The following is a 20,902-nucleotide window of genomic DNA, read 5'->3' as shown; positions in this document are numbered from 1 at the left end:
AGATTGTGAGTTTTAATAATAACTTTCGGCTATTGTATTGTGATTTATTGCTTAAATAACTTTTGCTTCCCAGGGAAACTCATTACTCACGCTAAGCGAGAAGCCTCCATGTCAATATCAAATATAACACGTCAGCAACAAAAGCCACCTCCTTTCTCAGTTCTGCTTCCAAATCTTAAATAGCCCGAAATAGACCCTTTATGTAAGGCAGCAGGCACAAAAGCAGCCTCTTCCTTGAAAAGGCACAGCAGCAGGTGCAGTTCTCCCCCTGTTGAAAACCCTTCTCTGAAAACCAGCTTTATTTGACTGTCACAGACTTTGTAAACTGTGTTCCACTTCAGCTGGGTCTTCCCAAGGCAGCATTTCCATAATTTATGCCAGATAAGAGGCCAAAGTCTATCAATTCTTGAATACACCTGCTAACAAGGGAATTCCAGTAATGTGATGAAAAAATGAAATGAACAAAAAATGAAATATAACAGTTGTTAAGAAAAGGAGTTTATTAATTTATTTTGAAAAGAATAAGGTTAGTAATTGTGCTGTCGTTGCACCATGTTTATTTAACGGGAAATCCAGCCACTTTGGAGATGGTGTCAACCAACAGTCTCAATACAAGAGCTTACAATCATCTTCTAAAAATAAGCTGAACAGATAAAATATTTTAGATTAGAAATCTAAAGATAGGTTATTTGTTCAGCATAGAAGAGCATGGCTCCAAACAAGAACAAGCTATATTTTTTCCCTCTGTGATTTGCCACATGTTATACCAAGGCATGAAATAAAAGATACCGCCCTGCAAGACTCCACAGGCCTTGTGCTGGCATTAAATCCTGCCAGGTCTGAAACGCAGTCACCACCAGGCACACAACTCAAACCTCAGGGCAGCGCTACTTAAAGGCAACAAACTGCTGTCTCAAGTGGAAAATGGAACCATCGTTCTCACTAATGGAGAAAACAGATCTCTCCCAAAAGCCAAGTGCGTCCACTCGAGCGCTTCTGTGATATTCTTCTGCGAAAACACTCCAATTATGAACTTTAGGCACAATGACAGCAGAGCTCCGCAAGCAAAAGCAAAGCTGAAATGGCCCCTAAAAGTAAGACTAGCTTAAGAACTGCCCAAATCACTTAAATATTGAGTACATGCAGGTTTCTAGGTAAACCACTACTGTATGTACAGAGGCACAGAACGCTAATTTGAAGCATGCAGTGTTTGTACGCTCAGCTATTCTATATTAAGCAAAATACCACAAGGCTTTATTTTATCATCTTCCTTGGCACAGTGTTTATTTTTTGTTTCCTAACAATTTACTGTGGTCAGGGTTATATCTCTGCAACTGAGCATAATGTTGTGGCATTCATATGTAGTGTTTTAGATCATAAAATAAGCTATAAGTTAAATTAAATAGCTCCAGTAAGTACTCTCATGCTCCGAGTCTAACCTTTCCGGTTAAGAAAAGGCAGACTTGATTTTCTTCAGCTTTATTTCTCCTTAAAATACGAGTAGTATTTCAGGGGTAGAAACCTAAAAGGAACTCAATGCCCTACAATGAACCCCCCCAGGAGTCTGTCACCAGAGGAGACAGGCCAGGTGAGACAACAATTTTCACCGTGCAGCCTGCAAAACCGTTACCGCGCTTGAACAAAAGCAAAAACGCAAGAACAGTCCCGAAGCCTCTCGGCGGGGTAACTGTCAAAGGTGCTTTTGCTGTGGCCGAGCAGCAGCCAACGCGAACAGCCGGGCGTGCATCCTCATCCCTGCTTATTAGGTCCCAAGGGCACCACCCCGAGAGCCTCCCAGTCCCCAGGAAAGGCTAGGCATGAGTAACTCCCTGGACGCTGCTCGGGGCTCCCTTTTTCCCCGGCAGCCCCAGCAGGCGCTGGCCACCGGCCCAGCCCCGCCGCTGTCCCCTGCCCAGCACCGAGCAGGGTCAGCCGCTCCCCCCAGCCCCCCACACCCTACCCCCCCGCCCAGCGCTAACTCCGAGGGGCTCCCCGACGCCCGGCACCCGGCCTGAGGGAACGACGCTGAGGGGAGGCAGGGTCCAGGCCGCCCCCCTCCCCGACCCCGGCGCCCGGCCCGGGCATAGTGAGCCCCCCCTCACCTCTCGATAACCGAGGCGAGCAGCTGCGGGAGCTCCTTCATCTCGAAGGCCGAGTAGGAGGCGGAGAGCAGCGGCCGCACGGCCACCTCCCAGCCCGGCTCCGCCGCGGCCCCCGCGCCGCCGCCCGCCGCCATCTTGCCGCTCCGCTGGGTGAGGGGAGGGGGGGCGGGGGGTTACCGCGGCGGCGGAGGGGGACGGCGGGCCGGAAGTGCCTCCCCCAGCCCCCGCTGCGCCGCGAGACAGGAAGTGACCCAATGCCCACGAGGGCGTCGCGCCTCCCGATTGGAAGAGGAAGGCCCTGCCCAGGCGCCTGCGCAGTACATGAGTCAGCAACTTTGCTGGCGGCGCATGCGCCCCGGGGCGTGCCCGGCGGGGAGGGAGGGGGGCGCGCATGCGCGGTGGGGCGCCCTGCCCAGGCGGTCTGGGAGCAGCCCCAGGGCGAGGGCTTCAAATAGCCCGAAAGATGAAAAAAAAAAAAAAAAAAAAAAAAAAAAAAAAAAACAAACAAACCAACCAAAACCCACTTACTGCTCCTCAGCACACGGCTTTTATTGAGGCGATCTGCGCACTGGGGAGGTGGCTGATAGGACACGGCCTCTCAAGGGGCACAACTCGCTGCGAAACTCGATCATGACAATTTAAACCCACGTACAAAGAGTTAACAGCCATTATCCGGAGGGGAAAGGTGGTGAGGTTCTTCGCTCCTGACACCTTAACCCCAGTGTTGTACACCAAATACGGGAAAATTTAAAGAAAAATGGGAAGGAACTAACGTTATCATCATAATAAATAAAGAACATGGAGAGACTTCACATTCAAATTCCTCCCACAGCCCTGCAATGTAATTCAGTGACCCGACGAGGCCCTTTCCCGCCAACATCCACCCAATTTCTAACCTTCTTCCTAACGAAACGACCCAACGGCTCCTCCTCTTCTCAGGCCTCCCATACAGTAGCTCGCGCATTACCAAGTCTAGCATTCACATCACAGCAGCCGACAACCCTCCGTCCTCCTCTCGCCAAGACGTTCGTCATGGCTGGGGCTGAGGAAGAGGCGAGGATCGAGAGGGCACGCGTCCTTACTATTATCTTCACTAACATCGGGGAGATGACGTGATGGCAGCTTTTAGGGCTTTAATGGAGGTTTGGGAGAGTTCTTTTTTAGTCCTAACAGACCGATGTCTCTTTTCCATTTCTCTTCCATTTCTTCTCGCTGGGAGACATGCAGCGTACCGTTTTGTTGCGCTAGCAGCTTTTCCTCCCAAATTATCTTCCAGCAAAAATGTAATACAGATGTTTGCATCCATCAGTCACGTGAGCTGGAATTTCTCACCGAACCCAGCAGCAATGCAGGGTGGCAGATCTTCAGCCAGTCCGAATCTCAGACACCTTCTCCAGCCTCAGCCTTCGGTTTGCCCGCAGCCCTACCGCCAGGCACGGTTCAGCAGCTTCACCTGAGCAAGTCTCTTTGTGATCATAGTAGCAAAAACCAGCCCGAAGAGGACGCTGCTTATCAACACGTAGTCATAGTCATCTTTTAGGACATCAAACTGCTTCGATGGGTACACTCGGGTCTGGTAGATGTCCAGGCCGTACGCAACAACCTAAAGAGATGAGATCGTGAGCTGGTAACGCAGCTTTGAGCATAAAACCAGATACATCAAAAATGATTGACGCAGACGCTATAGTCCCGATTAATACAAGAAATGTTTAAGCGGTGAGCAGCCACGTAATCGGAAGTTGCAGACCTCACTGCCGCAGTATCATGCTGCTCTACCCACAAACTCCACGGTCCTACATCGAATCCTCCACCCTGCACTCACCAAACAAGTAGACTCGAGGCCGGAGGGAGCTGTATAAATCCCTCTCATTCGCGATATGGTTTGATTGTAGTTGATAAACCTCTCGGCGTGGATCTGCACATCAGGGGAGTATGGAATCAAGTTCTCTTCTCTGAAAGGCATTTAAAAAGAAATCAAAACCCAAGCAAATAGCACACAAAGGACATCATCTGCATTTCCTAGTTTGATCATCGCAAGCTGACCTAAACCAGCAAATTTAGCAGCTTCTCCCAGCGGTTATTGCACTTTCTTTACCTGCTTTGTTCCGTAGGGATCTCTGGGCGGCGAGGATCCAGCAGAGCCTTTGGAAGGGAGAGGATGGCCCCGGAGGGAAGCCCAACTGTACATTAAAAGAAATGCATCTTAAAAACGGCCATTTCTGACGGTATTTTCTAACACCTAACATAAATGCTGTCTTGGTGCTTATCTGTGAACTTGCCAGGAGTCCAGGGCAGCCCACAGGCAGGATTTTTGGCAGTAAACTGCATTTTGCTTGATTTTCAGTGTGAAACATGGCTTGTGCGGGTAGCATAAACACAGAGCAGCATGGACTTACTGAGCAAGTGACGGCTGGTGATGCCACGCTCGGTGATGGTGGCCTCCATGGCACTGATAGCAGATGGGAAGATATAAGATTGCTGGAGGACCTGAGGTAAAATCGGGCGGTCAAGGGAACTGAAGGCTGTGGCATTGTATTGCTCCGTCCCCTCGTACAGCTCCAGCACAGTGAACTCGTTCCGACGTGCCTTCGTGTTCCAGTACTGGTACTGAAACAAGAGAAGATTTTTAGGAATACGAGGCAAGCAGAGCCAATAATACAGAGGTGGCAGGAAATCACAGAGCATGGTCAAAAAGTATTCTCCATACAGGTTCAGCAACTGCCCCTACCTCCCAAATGTAAAGAAGGAGAAGACAAGAATTACTTCTTACCACCACCCAGTTCTCTGAATGAACAATGTGGACAGGTCCCTTCGCTTTCTTCTGTACCGAAGAGTGGATGATCCTGCCTGTGACTCCATCAATCAGATATATTCCAATGAAAGTGCGCTCATGATGCGTATCTGTGCTCTCTGTCACCACAGCAAGCAGGTTTGGATTCAAGGACTAGAGAAAAAGAAAAAAGCAAACAACTGAGACCCCCCCACTTTAGTGCCACAGGCACCTCATTTATCTGCATTTCATCTGGGACTAAGCATATAATAAATGAAGTATCTTATTCACACAAATCACCTGAAGAAATCAAGCAGCTGTTTCCCCATCATCAGATGTTTGACTGACTTAATTGCTGCATGAAAACATTTTATAAAGGAAATCTCCAGCAAAATTAGCATCTTCGGCAGAGGGTTATGGACACTGGTGCATTTATAGAAAAAAATAGCACTACAGGGCAGTTAATCAAAATGTAGCACCTAGAAACAGTGCTGAGATCTTCCCCTGAGTAATGCATCAAGAAAAAGTCAACAAAAAGTCCCAACGGCACCTTATAGAGAACACTGCGGTCTCCCATCACACGGCCCTGGGAGTGCACGTGCTCATTGGACCTCTTCCCTTTCACAGTCACTATTCTCTGTACTTCTGTGGGTATAATCACCTCCCAACTCTCCTCCGTTGTCAGGTCCTGCAAGAAAAAAGCATGACACAGAAGGTTTTATCTTGTCCTTAAAAGACACCATCTCCACCAATAAGATACTGGGAGCTTTCTCTGCTTTTGAATTTTAAAAGTTTCTTAGGCACATTTTGAGGCTGAACTCTTTCTATTCTGAGCAAATCTCCTTAAACCAAATGAAGTGATCTACCATCATCCAGAGGACATTTAGGAAAATTATGTCATTTAGACTGTAATGAGTCTTCCATACCTTTTTCAGCCTGAATCCAGAGAGTTTTCCCTGCTCGGCATCCACTAGGTAAAAAAAGATAGAATGGGCTATTTCTTCTAACTGACGAAGGACATTTTTAGTTGCTGGGAAAGCTGTAACCTGGAAAAGAAAAATTGAAATACAGGTTAAAAACCAATGGATGCACATACAAAAAACAAAACAAAACAAAACAAAAACCAAACAAAAAAACTAAACAAAAAAAAAAAACCCCACACACAGAAAGATTATTTCAAACATGCTTATCAGGATGAGGTCTGTCTTACCAGAATAACCTCATAGTTTTCTGTGAAATGTGACTCAACAGCATTTTTTTTTTGCTTAAATCTTGCTCCAAAAAGGAGGGGAATAATTAATCAGAACATGAAGAAAACTGCCTCCAGGCAAAGCAACGTACCTTGTACTCATCATCGATCAAGAGTAGTACTTTGGCATAGTCTTGATCCATAATAGGCAGAAGCAAAGTCTGAAGTATTGGGCGCTTCAAAACTGGGGGAGCTACTTGACTTCTCTTCCCAAAGATGGGGTTAAAGACATACAGAAAGCTCATTTTGGTTTCCTAAAAAACAAACAAGATGCAACATTTTTTCTAAGACAGAAAAGAGAGCTGGTTTTCTATCTGTTACTTGCTGGTGTCGACCATTCATACCCTGGATTCAGCTATTCCATCCTCAAAATATTCTGTTTGGACATGCATATACTCTATCTCACATTTCTCTACCAAAACCATACCGTGGCATAACACAGTGTTCATGGCTTTATCAAAAATCTATCTGCCACCTACTGAGGCCGTCTCAACACATCTCCTCCTCCCTCATGTATGGAGTATAAAACATCCTGCAGCTAGCTAAAGGACAGCCATTGTCACCTAGCTAATGGAGACCACACATGACTTAACTCACACGATGAAAGAAACTGGATGAAATTATTTCCTTTGTTTCAATAAAAGGCTTCAAGATGAGCATCCTTAAATTTTTTAAGATTGTGTGTCTGCTTGTCTGCTTCCTTCCAGCTCTCAATCTCCTTCTGTCCCCACGCCAGTGATAACCAGACGATACCCAGAAAGAGACTTTCTTCTGCCCTTTGAAAGGGCAGATTTCCATGCTAACCAAGTTCAACGGAGGGATAGAGGAAAGGGACTCACCTTGTCCTTAACAAGCAAGGTACATTGTGGAGGGTGTGGGAAATGGGCTGTTGTTCTTTGGACCATCAGCTTAAAGGAGGAGCCTGGTCTCACATTCCTGAGATACTGCTTCCACAGGATGGTGCCAGAACTGCTTTCAATACCGAAAAGCTGAGCAAAGACACACAGTAAAGCCAAAGTTTAGAAAAACGTATCTTCACATTCAAGCACCGCATCTTTCTTTGGGATATGACAAAGAAAGAGGAGTCCTAGTCCCTCTCTAAAGCTACCACAAAACATTCTGCCCATCTCCTCACGACATTCTGCCCAAAGCCTGGCTAAAAACGGGGGTGGGAATTCAGAGCTGAGACTCTTTGCTACAGTCTAGAAACAGATTCCTACCCTGGCTTCCTCACCTTTCCCGAAGCAGTGACCATCACCATCATCTTCTGGAGGTTGAATTCATCTCTGGCCAAATTGTCAATGTTAATCTCATTTTTAATCTGGCTCCGGGGTTTCCTTGCATCATAGAACATCTTCCAAAGATGGGCGGTCCAGGCTTGCAGCAGGATAAGTTGGGAGGACAGCCGCTTCAGAAACATCCCCAACAAACCATCTGCAAATAGACCAACGGTGATAACAAGGGAAAAAACATTATGTCCCACTCCATAATTGGAATTATGGCCTCAGCCAGTAGAAGAAATGCTGCCACGCATGAACCTATGGTAATTCTTTGCCTCTGCCTCCCACTCCACAATAGCAGAGTTATAGTTACCATTTCTGTGATAGGCTCTGGCATTTACCAACCTCCTCCCGCTTCACAGTGCTATAGCTCATTCCAAAAGATGCCCTCATCAACTGAAAGCAAACCTTCTTGCAGAGTACATCATCTCTTCCTTTGCATTTCTTCTTTCTCACCAGGACACTCACAGCAAGTGCCCAGCTAGAGCTTACCCGCCTATATGGTCTATATCTCCCTCTGCACTCATTTCTCAGAGCAAGACAAGCCCCTGAAGTAAAAAAACACTTAATTCTGCCCAATCATGGTTTCTATTTAGCTTCTCAAAATAAGCAAAACACCAGACTTCAACTATATTTCACCACTAAGGAAAGCAAGCATAGAGGAGATCAAATTCCACTAAGAAGCATTAGTAAGAAGTATTAGAAAACACTGCATGCAGAGACTGAGGTTACCTTGAATGGCTGCATCCAGGACAGCAAGAAAAAACAAAACAAAGCAAAAACAAAAGCTATTGCAAACGAGTCTTCCAGAAAGGGTCAAAGGGAAATGTTTAGGAGAGATGGCCAAATCCCTCCTATCACTGCTGACTGTTGATTTTGAGCATAACAATGTAATACGCTTATGCCATCTGCATTTGGCATTGCACTTCAAAAGTTTAGACAGAGATGGGTTTATTTCTGCTCATTTTAATTGCCATCAGTAGAACTCTGAATCATAACTCACAGCTCAGATGAAAGCAAAGACAATAAATACATTTTTTCAGGAGGAAAAACTCACTCACATGCCTAAAGGTAATTCTATTAAGTCTATGGTTTACCTGCTTTCTTTCCAAATTCTCCCTCCAACTCAGCTTGTGCGCCCGTCAGAGGTAGATCCACCATCTCCAAGCTTACCACTTCTGCTAGTGATTCCTCTCTACTCCATACAACTTTTCCTGGAAAGACAAATGAGTAGAATATTGGAAAATCAACTTAGTATCTGGGAATAGACTTTGAGGAAAAATCATCACTCAGTATAGAAGCATCTTCCAGTAGGCCCTTCCAATGCAATTCACTGCTCTTAATGAAATGCAAAATGGTGTATATCTATCTAATAACATGTGATTAGCTTTTTCATAAAAGACAAATACTTTATGCAACTGGAGCCACTGTCAAAAAAAACCCCCACAGGAACAGTAAAAGCAATCTGATGTTTTAAAAGGGTTACAGTCATTAAGTCTATTTAAAGTAAGAGATACACAGTGTGAATATCTGGATGCCTTTTAAACCCTAGAAAATTCATGTCACTGAGATGGACTTTCAACCCTTTCTGCAAATTAACATATTTGCCATGAGGATCTTTTCTGAAGAAACTTTGAGGAAGATCTACAACAGGACTTAGACTCTTATCCTACAAAAAGTTCTGAAATCTGCAGAAAACCCATGAAATTCAAAGGCTCTGTCTACATAAAGAATGCTGCAGAACTGTTTTCTCAGATGAGATGTCTTGTGAAGGTGAAGGAGTATCCAGTATCTTTCATGGCACTTAGAACAGTTAAACTAATTTTGTCACTTTCCAAACAAAGCAATGGTAAACTATAATCATTTGGGACTTGGAATTTTCCTCTTATCCTACAGTGACAAGGTGTGCACTGTTAAAAATGGAGTAAGCTAGCTGTTTGTGCCAGTTACCTGGCTGCTGGAGGAACATTAGCATGTGGTCCTCTGTTTGCACCAAGGCTCGATAGCCCACAGAGTCATCCTTCTTCAGGAAAACTTGGATGTATAGCTGGAAAAAAAGAGCAAGCAAAACCGTGAGGTTAATGACCACATCATCTCCTTGGAGAAAACAGAACTCTTGGGTGACACAAGAGCAAACAGTGTGACTGCATGCAGTAATCCAGTGTGTCTGCAGAATGCTTTTCACCTTGTCTGAAGAGATCTACCAATCCTGCCAAATCAGGGTAGGGAGGGCATTGCAAGTCTGATAAACCACAGGACTGAAATAATCTCTCCCTGCTCACCTGCTGTGGCTTGGCACCGCTCTGCTCCAGGTTAAAAGTAATTGTGGTATCCAACAATCTTTGTCCAGTTTCAACCAGGTAGAGATTGATATTGTAGGTTTGATTGGAACAGGTTAAGGATTCCTGTAACAACAGCCAGAAAATAGCTGAGTTAAACATACATGCCACACCAAATTCCCCAGAATGATTTCATATTCAGCAAGAACTGTGGCTTTGAGATATTTCTGGATTATATATATGCAGCTGCTACAAAACATCAGTCTCCAAAAAGATGGTGTAACACCTCTTCCATTCTGTTCCTGCACGCAAAGGAATGAAACAGACTGTCAAGAACTTCTGCTGTTCTTGGGAACAAGTGCACTTCGTACCTGCTTCCGGGAATCCTCCAGAGTACTTCCAGCATGAAGGCCATCAGAACCTCCAGGTTTCTGAAATGAGGATGAGAAGAGATAACATGGCTTCAGACCCCAGTAAGAGTATAAAAAAAAACCCAAAACTTTTTTGAGTGCCTGACAAGCCTCAGCTTGACTCTGAAAACAGGCAGGATACAGTTCTGTTCTATACCATTTTATTCTATTCCTGATAAAAATGAAACCTTACTAAGTTTGATATCCCTAAGAACTGAAATCCTCTATTGATCAGTAAAGCCGATTCGTAGGTTACATACCCACGATACACAAGGCTGAAACAGGCTGCACAGAGGACAGCATGCTTCATCAAGCCAGAGATAGCCTCAGCTGGATGTAATCAAGACCTGCTTGCATTACCACTGTCTTCATATGTCTGACAAGCTAATTATGTCTTCCTCTTCCTCAAGTTACTACCCATCCCTGGGCCTGTGAAGGAAAATACTTGTGGAACCCACCCCCAGTGCATATCCGCTCTAGAGCTGTGCTGGTTACATAGTACAGGCAAATTGTACTCACCAGTTCACTCCTGCAGGTCAGGACAGCAGCCACAGTTTTCTCCCCAGTTGTTGCAAAACTCACCAGAGCTGCCTGAAAAGAAAAAAAAATAGCAGGAATTCATAAAATAAACAAGAAAATCCCCAGACCCCACCAAAAACTACCTGTGCAGCAAATTAAGCCATACTGGAATTAAAAACAGATGATCTTTCACAGCCAAATTTTAAATTTCATTGTTCCACCAAATAAATAAAAAAAAAGTCTCTTGTAAGACTGAAAATACTTCTCATACAGATGGAAACAGTTGACCCACCACAGGCTTTTGAACCATTATGTCCAGTATTACTGAGTTTTTTAAAGCTTGCTTGCTTTTCAAAACCTCTCAGCTGGCCTAATAAAAGTACTGCTGCACCACTGGCCACTTAGACACACGTCTATCCAGCTCAAAACCAGGAAACTACCCCAACACTGACAGTTGTTGGCAACAAAGCATACGTACACTGATGTCTGGAAATATTTCAGCAGCTAGTATAAATGAAATCAAATGGTTTTCAAGTGTTGCAGCCAAGAGCACAATCGAAACGAGAAGCTTCGCAGTTCATTCAGAAAGCTTAGTACAAGGATATTCGTTTGTTTTAAAGAATTTTAAGCTGTAGTTGGTCCTCTCGCTTGAGTACATGTATCTTGGTTACCTGCTGGAAGTCCCGAAGGTGGCTGAGCAGCCCGTGTTTGTACTGCAACAGAGAGAAGTGGCTCGGAGACAGCTGCAGGAAGAACTGAGTCCGTGAAGCACTGATTATATTGGGTTGAGTGGCCAATATCCTGGGCTGGAAGCCATCAGCAAACTCCAGGTCAAGCGACTGTGAAAGGGAGACAAGCATATGTGTTCATGAGAACTTTTTCTTCACCAGAACTAATACTTTCCTTTTCTCAGCAGCAATATAAGCTTTATGAAAAGGTTCACCATGTCAGGACAAACAAAGCACAACCAATGAGGCCTAGGGTCCCATCAGAGCAAAGCTCTGAAGACATCAATCCAGAAGGAATGATTAGAGAAAAAGTCTTCTCTCCCTTCCCTCAATTTATGGATCATTATCCCCCCCCACCTCTCCAATCATTCTGTAGTTTATCATAGGAGAACTCCCTACGCTGCCAGGCTCACTCAGGCACTAAACCAGTTGGACGATGAATTGCGTACAATGCTCTTCCAGCACTTCTCACCTGCAGCGGGATCTGCTTCATCTCCTGCTCTGTCTCCAAGGAGCAAACATAGAGCGAATGCGTGCCCATGTCCATGCACACCAGCACTGCCTCCCCCACCACGCTGCACACACCATTTAAGCTCTTCAGCCACGGGGCTGCTACTCTGATCTGCCAAACAAGACATAAACAAAGAGATGAAGTTGCCAACAGAATGAAATCTTCAAAGAACCAACTTGGACGCAACCATGAATTTTAGTCAGAATTATTTTTACCCATGACCCTAAGAGAAATTATCGATCAGCCTGAGATTTCCAAGATAGTCTTGACTAACAGCTGCAAGTCTAATTCAGTTTTGCTTTCAGGGCATTCAGCAGTGAAATCCATCTATTGGCCCATAGGCAATGCCACAGTGAAAGGGAAATTTATCTGTACTACAACAACAATGAATTACTCTGCACACCACACCACAGCCATTTAGTTGGAAGTACATTTGTTAACATCCGAGCTCTACCTGTTTTGTCGTTTCTCCATCTTCTACACTGAATGTTAAAATGTTCAAGTGGCTCTGGGGAACAATTCCAAGCACGTGGATCACTCCACTCCCATGGGAATACAACAACTGGTACTGAGTACTCTCACTGCAAGAGAGGCAGCAACCATGAAGCACCGTTATCTCACACTAGTGTTTTCAGATGTTTTCAAAAGCATAAGGCAAGTACAGCATCCTTTCCTCTCCAATGCAACAGGCTCCCTGTCAGAAGTTTACTCTTCTACTTAAAATATGTTCTTACCTTTCTGGTAAGTGTTCCACCCATTTCTGGTGCCCATTGGAAAGGTAGTGAAGAGAGATGGCTGCCTTCTTCAGGACTGCCACGTATTTCACCACGTCCTGTAGCCCCACCAAACTAGCCACCTGGAAACTAAGCACAGGTCAGAGACAATAAGTTAGAAAATTATTTTCTCCTAGAAAAAAAAACCCAACACTCTGTTTGAAGACCTTCTTCAAACACTTAACATCAGTCTTGAAGTACAATTTATAGCCCACTTTATCTGTCTTTGCTGATCTCAACAGAGAGCATTAGGCTAGAATCCAAACACCGGAAACCAGACGCAGGTTGAACGTATAGTATATTTAAAGAGAAAATCCATCTATGAAAAAAATTTGTATCTCTTTATCTTACTCGTTTACTGAGAAATAGAAATAGCATTAGATTTAACCACAAAGTTCAGGCATTCATACAGAATTCATCTAAATGTTATTTTGGAAACTTTACATCTGACTAATCTTTCTCCATAATGCAAGTCCAGACAATGTCAACAACTCCTTTTTTCCTTCCTAGACCAGCGTCACAAAGAGAAAAAGACAGTGCAAACACCAAAGCCTACCTGCCAGTGTCCAGTGACATCTCCCAGTTCAACCCTCCGATGTTGGTCTCCCAGGAACGCAAAATACGTCCAGCATTGGACAAAGTGATGGCATCTGCCCGTGAAATTAAGAAAAGAAGATGAACACAGAACTTGTATTCCTCCACAGATCAACAAGGCAATGAATTCTGGCAAGTTCAACCTGGGGTCCAAGACGTGGTTGAGATCCCACGTACAAAAACAACTGCTAGCCCCAACACACCATCTACACGCTCTCCTTACCCTGCCCATGGATCAGCATCGCATCTATTGCTCCTTCAGGGGTTCCCTTGTCTACATGGCGCCACACTGAAGGAAACAGAGTTAAGTGAGAACAAGATTTGTTCCCCCCAAAAGCATTTGTTTGTTATTATTTTTAAATCTAGTCTCTTTATGGCAATAAACTTATGCAAAGAACAGTCTGCCTGCCCTAAGCAACAGCTTTTGAACTGCCCGCTGAATCCTCCCAGTCTGACGAAGCAGTATCACCAGCATTAATTTATCAGTATAAAAACATAATGCAGCTTCATTGACACGTTAGCCCCAGCACAACAGCCGTACTCCCCACCACAAAACCCCGCTTCACTCACGGATTTCGCCGCTCCTGGAGTTCAGGGCAGCCACGACGTTCTTCTCGGTGGCCACGATGAGCTTTTTCGAACCCTGCGAGGCCTCCAAGGAGGCGAACTTGAGCTTCCCCACGTACTGCTGCCTCCTGGGAGAGGAAACGCGAGCGGGGGTGAGACGGGACAACGGGGCGCCTCGGCTGAGGGGGCGGGAAGGGGAAGGCCCGACGAGCGACTGCAGCAGGAAGCCTGCTTGCAGGAGGAGGACTCCAACGCGGTTGGGACCCCCTGGCTTTCCCCCAGCACTCACCAGTCGAACTTGCCCACTTGGTCCTCATAGACGGCGGCCGTCAGCGGCAGCAGCAGCAACAGCACCCACAGCCCCGCCGCCATGGCAGCGGCCGGCCGCGATCCCGGCGCCGAGGGGACCTTAACGCCTCGGGGCTGCCCGCGCCCCTGCCTGAGCGAAAAACCCGCATGAGCACCGTCAGGTGAACGCAGGCAGCACGCCGGGCAGCCCGCGGGCGTTCCCAGCAGCCCGCGCGGCGCCGAAAAGGGGGCCTCGAAGCACGGCGGCGCCATGCCGAAGTCCAAGCGGGACCGTAAAGGTGAGCGCCCCGACTTGACCCCGGTGTTCCCCGCTCCGCTTCTCCCCCATCCCTGCCCTAACGTTCCCCCTCTGCTCCATTCCCCGTAGTCTCCTTGACGCGGACGCCCAGGAAAGGCTTGGAGGCCAAGCAGGCGCTTATCGCTGAGGTAAGTGCGGCCCGGTGCTCCGGTACCCCTGTGGCCCGTGCCCCGCTCCCGGTTAACCGCTGCCTTACAGCTGCGGCGATGCGTGGACACCTACAAGTACATCTTCGTCTTCTCCGTCGCCAACATGAGGAACAACAAGCTCAAAGATGTCCGGAACGCTTGGAAGCACAGCAGGTGAGCCGGGGCGCGAGGGAGCGGCAGGGGAGCTGACAGCCGCAGCCTCCTCCTCCTCCTCCTCTTCATCCTCCTCTTCATCTTCCTCCCGCCCCAGGATCTTCTTCGGAAAGAACAAAGTGATGATGGTGGCGCTGGGACGGGAGCCGAGCAGCGAGTACAAGGAGAATCTGCACAAGGTAGGGGCCGGGGGGATTGTTTTGGGGCTTTTTTTAATCTTTTCTGCACGTCCTAAAGCTCCGCAGTAGCTGTGTCACAGAATAACATGGAGGGACAATGGAGCTTCCTCGGGCGGCTTTTCGGTGGGTGTTTTAATTGACTCCCTCCACTGTTGCGATGCGAAAGCTGTGTTGTTGGTGGAGCCAGGGTGGCTGTGTGGGACTGAAGGGCAGGGGCTCGGCACCAGGGTGCTGCCCGAGTCCCACGGACGGGCTCTTCCTCGCAGGTCAGCAAACACCTGAGAGGCGAAGTCGGTCTCCTCTTCACTAACCGCACCAAAGACGAGGTGGACGAGTAAGTACGCATCTTGCGGCCGTGGTTTTGAAACACCGAGCAGCCTTTTTTCCACTTGCTGATGTTTCTCTTAAAGCAGCGACGATCTTACAAGGCTTTTTCGCTTGGCTTTCTCCGCCGTCCCTCCAACAGCGGGGAAGAAGTTACGGCGAGCTGCGCCGTAATCCCCATCTGAGCCCAGGGACGTTCTCACATCTTGTCACCCGTCTGTCTCAGGTGGTTCTCCAAATTCAAAGAGGTGGATTTTGCCCGCGCAGGGAACAAGGCGACGTACGCGGTGAGCCTAGACACGGGGCCCTTGGAGCAGTTCCCCCACTCCATGGAGCCTCAGTTACGGCAGCTGGGATTGCCAACGGCGTTAAAGAAAGGTACGTGAAGCAGCCGAGAAGGTAAGCTTCGTTTTTCATCTGCGCAGGTAAGATCTTTAAGGAGAACGTTAAATATCGAGCGGAATTTAGTTTCGGAGAAAATCCGATGGGCATCCTTCTCCTTGTCCAGCTGGCGCTAGAACTCATTATATTCTTTTTGCACCATTCTTCCCAAACCAGTGTCAAAAGACTAGTGAAACAACCCAGTTTTTCCAAGATACCGTCCTTTTTCAGGGGAAACAACTAGGCCTAGCCTAACCCAGCGCCTCGGCACGGAAAGGCGTTTGAGAGGGTCTTACCTTTTTCCCCACGTGTTGGTGGGCTTATCCAGGATTTGTCAGCCTATTCCAAGTGCTTTTGTTCCTGCAGGAGTAGTGACGCTGCTTTCAGATTACGAAGTCTGCAAAGAAGGGGATGTTCTCACCCCCGAACAGGCCCGCGTCCTGGTGAGTAACGTCATAACGTGGTGTTAGCACAAGCCCCCGTTTCCCCCGACGTGAAATAATTAACTGTGCAGTTTAATTCTGCTGGAGGGTGTGAGTTCTCAGAGGAAGGTGAGCAGTACTTCTGGGTGTCAGTGGGGTGTAGCAAACATCCCTACACGTTCCTAATGTGAGTTTTAAAACTCTACAGCGATTATTTTGGCTCCTGCTTTGCTGCAGTTGCCATCCGGAAGCGGTATTTGCCATGTTTTTGCTAGGCTGGCCATGGAGACAATAAAGCAGGAGTGACAGATTTGTGTCCTTTTCTAGAAACTCTTCGGCTACGAGATGGCAGAGTTTAAAGTCACCATCAAATTTCTGTGGAATTCTGAGACGGGAGACTTCCAGAAGCTTGTAGGAGACGAGGAGGAGGAGGAAGAGGAGGATGACAGTGATGACAGCAATGAGGACTAGCAGCAGTCCTTGTGCTTGGACACCAGACAGTTCTGCTCTATTTTAGAGACAAAAAGAGGAGGATGCTTCCCTTCCCTGTTTGCACCAGGAGGACAAGGACTATCAGTTCAAGTATCCTCTTTGTAAAAGATGACCTACTTCTGCTTTTTTTAATATAAATCTATGTATAAAACTTCAGATGGTTGTCGCTGCTGCCTGTTACTGTCAGACTACCCCGGGATCTGAGGAAATGCCATCTCAAACACAAAAGCCAGGCAGAAAGCACGTAAATGTAGCGCAGCTTAGACAGAGCACGCCTGACACTGGGGAAGATGCTGAGGGTTTGCTCTTCTGATAAAAGTTTCGGAAGAAGCTATTTAACTCAAAGTCACTGAGTACTAATAAGGAGATGCCAGCTGGGTTATAGGTACAGTTAAGAGTAAGGTCTATGTTAGAAAGAGGTTTTATTCTTGTACCTAATTATCGAAGATACCATATTAAAGCAGAACCGGGGCCTTCACCCAATTATGTGTCCATTTTCCCCAATCAACTGCATGTCTAAATCACAGTGGGTGCTGTGCAGAGCTGAAGGCCCATGAGGGGAGAAAGAATAAGGCATGGCCCAACACAACAAGCGCTGACAGCGGCAATGGATCCTACAAAGCTTTGTTAATACAGGGCAAAAAAAAAATCTCAGCCCCTTTGCACGTTGATCAAAGGGGGAGGGTGGGTAAGTACCTCCCCCGTGCTTCGAGAGACTTGTGCTCGATTATCCACCCCCACAAAACCCGCTTTCTTCTCCCTACCCTAGTCTAGCGGAAATAGTTGGGGCAGTTGTGCGCAGTCAGGTTCCAGGCTTCATCAAACGCCTCCACGACCGGTGGGAGCAGGGGACCCTCTTCACTGTAGTCAAGGTTCTGCTCTAGCTGCTCCAAGTTGGACATCCCAATGATCACTGCATCTCCAAGAGAACCCTGCAAAGCAGTAAGAGGAGTTGCTGATCCCAAAAGAAACCTAGTTCACCTCCCAAGCCACTGCGGGCCAAACTTTAAATGTTTCTTTTCAGTAAAGAACATCTAGTAACTCCTGACGCCACAAAGTTCTGTTCACAAGGCCAGAACATCTCCCAGGTCATGCCAACTCCTCGAAAGCTGCCAAATCCTACTTTACGAGAGGCTATGGGAACATTTTGGGGAGATGGGGAATACAACCATTCATTTCCTAGCCCAATGACTGAAGTCATCTCCTTGCAGGGAAGTTGTCTGGGTGGGAAGCCAAGACCCCAGTAATTGGCACTTAAAATCTTCCACTTTTTCCAATCCTATGAACACAGGATACCGTGGGGAAATGCAGAGTTGACTCGCTCCTACAGCCTGGCAGGCTGAGTCCGTACAGCAATATTCACTTTGGAATGCTGCAGGCCCACGGGATATGCAGATTAAAAGAGAACTGTTTGTACACAGACCCATCCCTGCTTGTGTGCTGCAAAAGCTGCCCAGTTCTGCTGGTGCTGTGCAGGCTGCCAGCTACAGTCGCGTCAAGCTCTTACCTGCAGTTTCGAGTGATTGTACAACCAACGCAAAGCAGCGGAGGTCAGGCTCGGTGCACTGGAGCCATAAGCATCTTTCAGAGCTCTTTCTACTAGGGCAATTCCTTCAAAATTGTGTTTTTTCCAGTACCTGCCAGAAGAGAAATCACTGTCATTGCCCTTGGGGCCCCCAGTGAATTGTACATCTATATTCTAATCAAGTATGAAAGGCTTTCAGAAAGCCTCATACAGCTCTTCTTAGCCTCTGAGGACCTCTGCAATCCCCAGCTGTGAGTTGGGAGGAAGCTGAGCCTAAAAAACCACTCTGCCAAGCTCAGTCACAAGGCGCAGCCTCAATCACATGTGCAGACATAATCACTGCATGAGCTTTGGTCAGTTCTGCTTCCTCTCAGCTGATGATTAGTGTGGGGTTTTTTATGTAGCCATTCCTGCCATATCTCCCTGCTCATTTGTCAACTCAAAACATACCTGTCCCTGTAGGCTTGAGCCCAGTCATTCCCAAAAAATCTTCCAGTGGGCTGGCGTGTGTCTTTGTCCTCATACTTGTACTTGCCAGTCAACAACCCTCCTGCAAAGGGTCAGCAGCACGTTTAGGGATGGACTGGCTCTTCTACAGCCCCCATTTCACACGTTTTTGTCTCAATCTCACCCTTTTCCTCCCCATACCTGCAAGCGGATTGTAGGCGTAGAACCGCAGTCCATAGTATCTCAGGCAAGGGAACAGCTCGGCTTCCACTTGGCGAGTGGTGGCATTGTACATACCCTGCACAAAGATGAAGGAGACAAAGAGCTTCAAACGCTAGCTGGTGACAGTGAGCATGAGCACCTGGAACGGCCTCTTCCCCACCCTTCCCTGACAATACTCTTATCCAGAAGAGCAGCTTTGGGTCACACAAGGTTATTATCTGCTTAGGAACAGACTTCCTAAAGCATTGCAAATAACGCAAAAACTTTTTAAGTTCCACATCAAGGGACTCACTGACTCAAGCAACAAGTGTGTACTCAGCTTTTTCCAAGAAGTGACCTACTGACCTTTCTAATCATGCATGTCCTGAAAAGACCTGCCAGATAACTGCAGCAGCTTCCTTTTCTGCATTTTTATCTGGCACACTGGGGGCTGGTCTGAGATTTGGGGCTCGCAGACCCTTTCCCACGGTGACTGACCATTGCTGTAAGGACAGAGAACCATCTGTATGCTGTTCTGATCTGAACCCTCGTATACTTTTGATTTGATTCATCTCAGCCTCCACAAAAGATCAGGCAGACCACGGCAAGCCCCCATCCCTCACCTGGTACACAGTTGGCATCACCCAGTTGTTGTACTTGCAGATGGTGCAGATTTCTGCGACCTCCCACGCTGCGTAGTTTGATAGACCGAGTTCTTTAAACTTTCCCTGCAGAGGAATAAAGGGGTATTCAGTTCCAGATTGCAAGATGCATACGGTGAAAAGGACAGTCACCGAATTTCAGTCCAGAGTTCTCTGCTCATCCCTGTCCACCTTTTCTAGATAGACTATGAATTATAAGACCTGACAAAAATATTTCCCATTTTCTGTTCATTTTGAAGTCACACCTTCTAATTTAAATGGCGCTATTAGATTAATGCAATTCAGGAATTCTTCACCCATTACCAGAGCTAATCTTAACCTACTCAGTTAACATGGCTGAAAGCAAAGTTCAGATGTTCTAATGTTTCCAAGAGCTTTTGAGAACAAAGTGCACCACGTGAACATGCATGCAATGGAGCGTCAGTTGTTTGGCTTTGCCCTGGTCATCTGTGGTCCCTCTTCCTAGTGTTGCACAAACCCAGCGCTGCGGAAGGGCACAACAAGCAGCCCTGGTTTAAAAAGGTGGTGAGAGGGACTCAAGAGATGGTCTAGGCTTGGACTTCCCACTTTACTTCTTTGTGCAGCTCATTGCAGGCACGCAGCGTCTCCTCCACCGGGGTCCCGTGGTCAGGAGCATGGAGGTAGAAGAGCTCCACACTCGCCCTCTTCAGCCTCTCTAGGGACGTGTCCAGCTGTGATCTCACACTCTCGGGCTTCAGCGTCTTCCCATCCCAGGGATTGGCCTTGGTGGCAACTTCCACTGGCAGAGAGAAAGAAAGAATGAGCAGGGACGTTTCCACCTTCAGGAGGGGAATGGGGATAAGGGACGTAATGAAAGCATTGCTCAAGGGGTTTCAGAGAAGGCCTCCCTCCTCAGGGACCATGTCAGCCTAGCAAGGCAGGCTCTTCTCCTTAGGGACTGCAGGTCTGCCCTAGATAGGGTGGCCCCTCTCCTCAAGGCCTGGGGGTCAGCACTAGCAGGGGAGTCCCTTCTCCTCAGGGACAGTGTCAGCCTGGCAGGGAAGACCCTTCTCCTCAGGGAATGGGCCTCGGGTAAGTCCCTTCTCCTCAGGGATGGGGTCAGCCTGGCAGGGAAGACCCTTCTCAGGGAACGGGCCCGGGAGAAGCCCCTTCTCCTCAGGGATGGTGTCAGCCTGCCAGGGAAGACCCTTCTCCTCAGGGAACGGGCCCGGGAGAAGCCCCTTCTCCTCAGGGATGGTGTCAGCCTGCCAGGGAAGACCCTTCTCCTCAGGGCTGACCTCTTTTCTCTGAGACCGCCCCCTCACCCCCAACCCCACTGCGACCGGCCCCAGCCGTACCGGGCTCCGTGCCGCCAGCCAGCAGCGTGCCCAGGATGCGCTCGGACTCGCCACCCGCGTACATGTAAGCGGTGTCGATAAGGCGGTATCCCCGCCGCAGGAAGGCGCGGAGCAGCGCGGCGCTGGCCTCGGGCCCGGCGCGCCGTCCCACCTCCATGGCGCCCAGCACCACACCAGGACGCGCGCCGCGGGCCGCCATCGCCGCCGCCGCCGCCACTGCGCAGGCGCGCCCGGGCCGGACCGCGGGGAAAGCACCCGC

The 20,902-nt window shown here is 47.8% G+C and overlaps 4 protein-coding genes across 11 annotated transcripts in view; 1 reads left to right on the top strand and 3 right to left on the bottom strand.

The window, feature by feature from the left end:
- The window catches only part of UBR4 (ubiquitin protein ligase E3 component n-recognin 4), an 80,970-nt gene extending 77,858 nt beyond the window's left edge, over positions 1-3,112 (bottom strand). For 5 of the 7 annotated variants that reach the window (XM_030016566.2, XM_030016567.2, XM_030016568.2 and 2 more), the window contains exon 1: positions 2,103-2,271. In XM_030016566.2, coding sequence (XP_029872426.1) covers positions 2,103-2,236 — 134 coding nt within the window. In that variant the 5' untranslated portion in view covers positions 2,237-2,271. Of the gene's footprint in view, positions 1-2,102; positions 2,272-2,630; positions 2,814-2,998 lie in introns of those variants that run through there. The other 2 variants (XM_041123999.1, XM_041124000.1) reach the window with 2 other exon arrangements.
- EMC1 (ER membrane protein complex subunit 1) lies at positions 2,627-14,219 on the bottom strand. Of its 2 annotated transcripts, XM_030016571.2 has the most exons (24): positions 14,072-14,219; positions 13,786-13,910; positions 13,439-13,504; positions 13,178-13,271; positions 12,583-12,711; positions 12,303-12,429; positions 11,810-11,959; positions 11,281-11,448; positions 10,610-10,681; positions 10,052-10,111; positions 9,684-9,806; positions 9,352-9,448; positions 8,499-8,615; positions 8,134-8,142; positions 7,356-7,555; positions 6,961-7,110; positions 6,214-6,375; positions 5,799-5,918; positions 5,423-5,560; positions 4,873-5,046; positions 4,499-4,709; positions 4,198-4,282; positions 3,925-4,054; positions 2,627-3,705 (listed from the first exon to the last, which is right to left on the bottom strand). In XM_030016571.2, the coding sequence occupies exons 1-24, from the start codon at positions 14,152-14,154 to the stop codon at positions 3,526-3,528; spliced, it is 2,970 nt and encodes a 989-aa protein (XP_029872431.1). In that variant the 5' UTR covers positions 14,155-14,219; the 3' UTR covers positions 2,627-3,525. The 2 variants fall into 2 exon arrangements, with proteins under 2 accessions (XP_029872431.1, XP_029872432.1); XM_030016572.2 differs by lacking the exon at positions 8,134-8,142.
- A 70-nt stretch (positions 14,220-14,289) lies between these two features.
- On the top strand, positions 14,290-16,645 carry MRTO4 (MRT4 homolog, ribosome maturation factor). Its single transcript, XM_030016580.1, has 8 exons — positions 14,290-14,369; positions 14,459-14,517; positions 14,588-14,691; positions 14,789-14,870; positions 15,137-15,204; positions 15,421-15,572; positions 15,942-16,018; positions 16,325-16,645. Exons 1-8 carry the CDS (start codon positions 14,342-14,344, stop codon positions 16,466-16,468), a joined length of 714 nt encoding a protein of 237 aa, XP_029872440.1. The 5' UTR covers positions 14,290-14,341; the 3' UTR covers positions 16,469-16,645.
- Positions 16,646-16,894: 249 nt separating this feature from the next.
- On the bottom strand, positions 16,895-20,868 carry AKR7A2 (aldo-keto reductase family 7 member A2). Its single transcript, XM_030016578.2, has 7 exons — positions 20,644-20,868; positions 19,897-20,084; positions 19,286-19,390; positions 18,663-18,759; positions 18,465-18,564; positions 17,997-18,126; positions 16,895-17,421 (listed from the first exon to the last, which is right to left on the bottom strand). Exons 1-7 carry the CDS (start codon positions 20,840-20,842, stop codon positions 17,260-17,262), a joined length of 981 nt encoding a protein of 326 aa, XP_029872438.1. The 5' UTR covers positions 20,843-20,868; the 3' UTR covers positions 16,895-17,259.
- Positions 20,869-20,902: the final 34 nt, after the last annotated feature.

This window comes from Aquila chrysaetos, chromosome 6, assembly GCF_900496995.4.
Source record: "Aquila chrysaetos chrysaetos chromosome 6, bAquChr1.4, whole genome shotgun sequence".
NCBI lineage: Eukaryota > Metazoa > Chordata > Aves > Accipitriformes > Accipitridae > Aquila > Aquila chrysaetos.
The sequence above is the reverse complement of the archived record's forward strand: the minus strand, read 5'-3'. Positions and strand labels throughout refer to the sequence as shown.

Bases quoted from the DNA above. Each gene is read 5' to 3' on its own strand.
- EMC1 (XM_030016571.2), bottom strand. From the start codon at position 14,154: ATGGCGGCGGGGCTGTGGGTGCTGTTGCTGCTGCTGCCGCTGACGGCC. The intron at 12,712-13,177 runs GTAGGCTTTGGT...ACCTGTGCTTAG, and splicing joins ATGTCACTGGACACTGGCAG to TTTCCAGGTGGCTAGTTTGG. The intron at 5,561-5,798 runs GTATGGAAGACT...TTTTTCTTGCAG, and splicing joins CTGGATTCAGGCTGAAAAAG to GACCTGACAACGGAGGAGAG.
- MRTO4 (XM_030016580.1), top strand. From the start codon at position 14,342: ATGCCGAAGTCCAAGCGGGACCGTAAAG. The intron at 14,871-15,136 runs GTAGGGGCCGGG...TCTTCCTCGCAG, and splicing joins ACAAGGAGAATCTGCACAAG to GTCAGCAAACACCTGAGAGG. The intron at 15,573-15,941 runs GTACGTGAAGCA...TTGTTCCTGCAG, and splicing joins GCCAACGGCGTTAAAGAAAG to GAGTAGTGACGCTGCTTTCA.
- AKR7A2 (XM_030016578.2), bottom strand. From the start codon at position 20,842: ATGGCGGCCCGCGGCGCGCGTCCTGGTGTGGTGCTGGGCGCCATGGAG. The intron at 18,565-18,662 runs GTATGGGGAGGA...GACCCTTTGCAG, and splicing joins CGCCTACAATCCGCTTGCAG to GAGGGTTGTTGACTGGCAAG. The intron at 18,127-18,464 runs GTATGTTTTGAG...CTCTTCTGGCAG, and splicing joins GCTCAAGCCTACAGGGACAG to GTACTGGAAAAAACACAATT.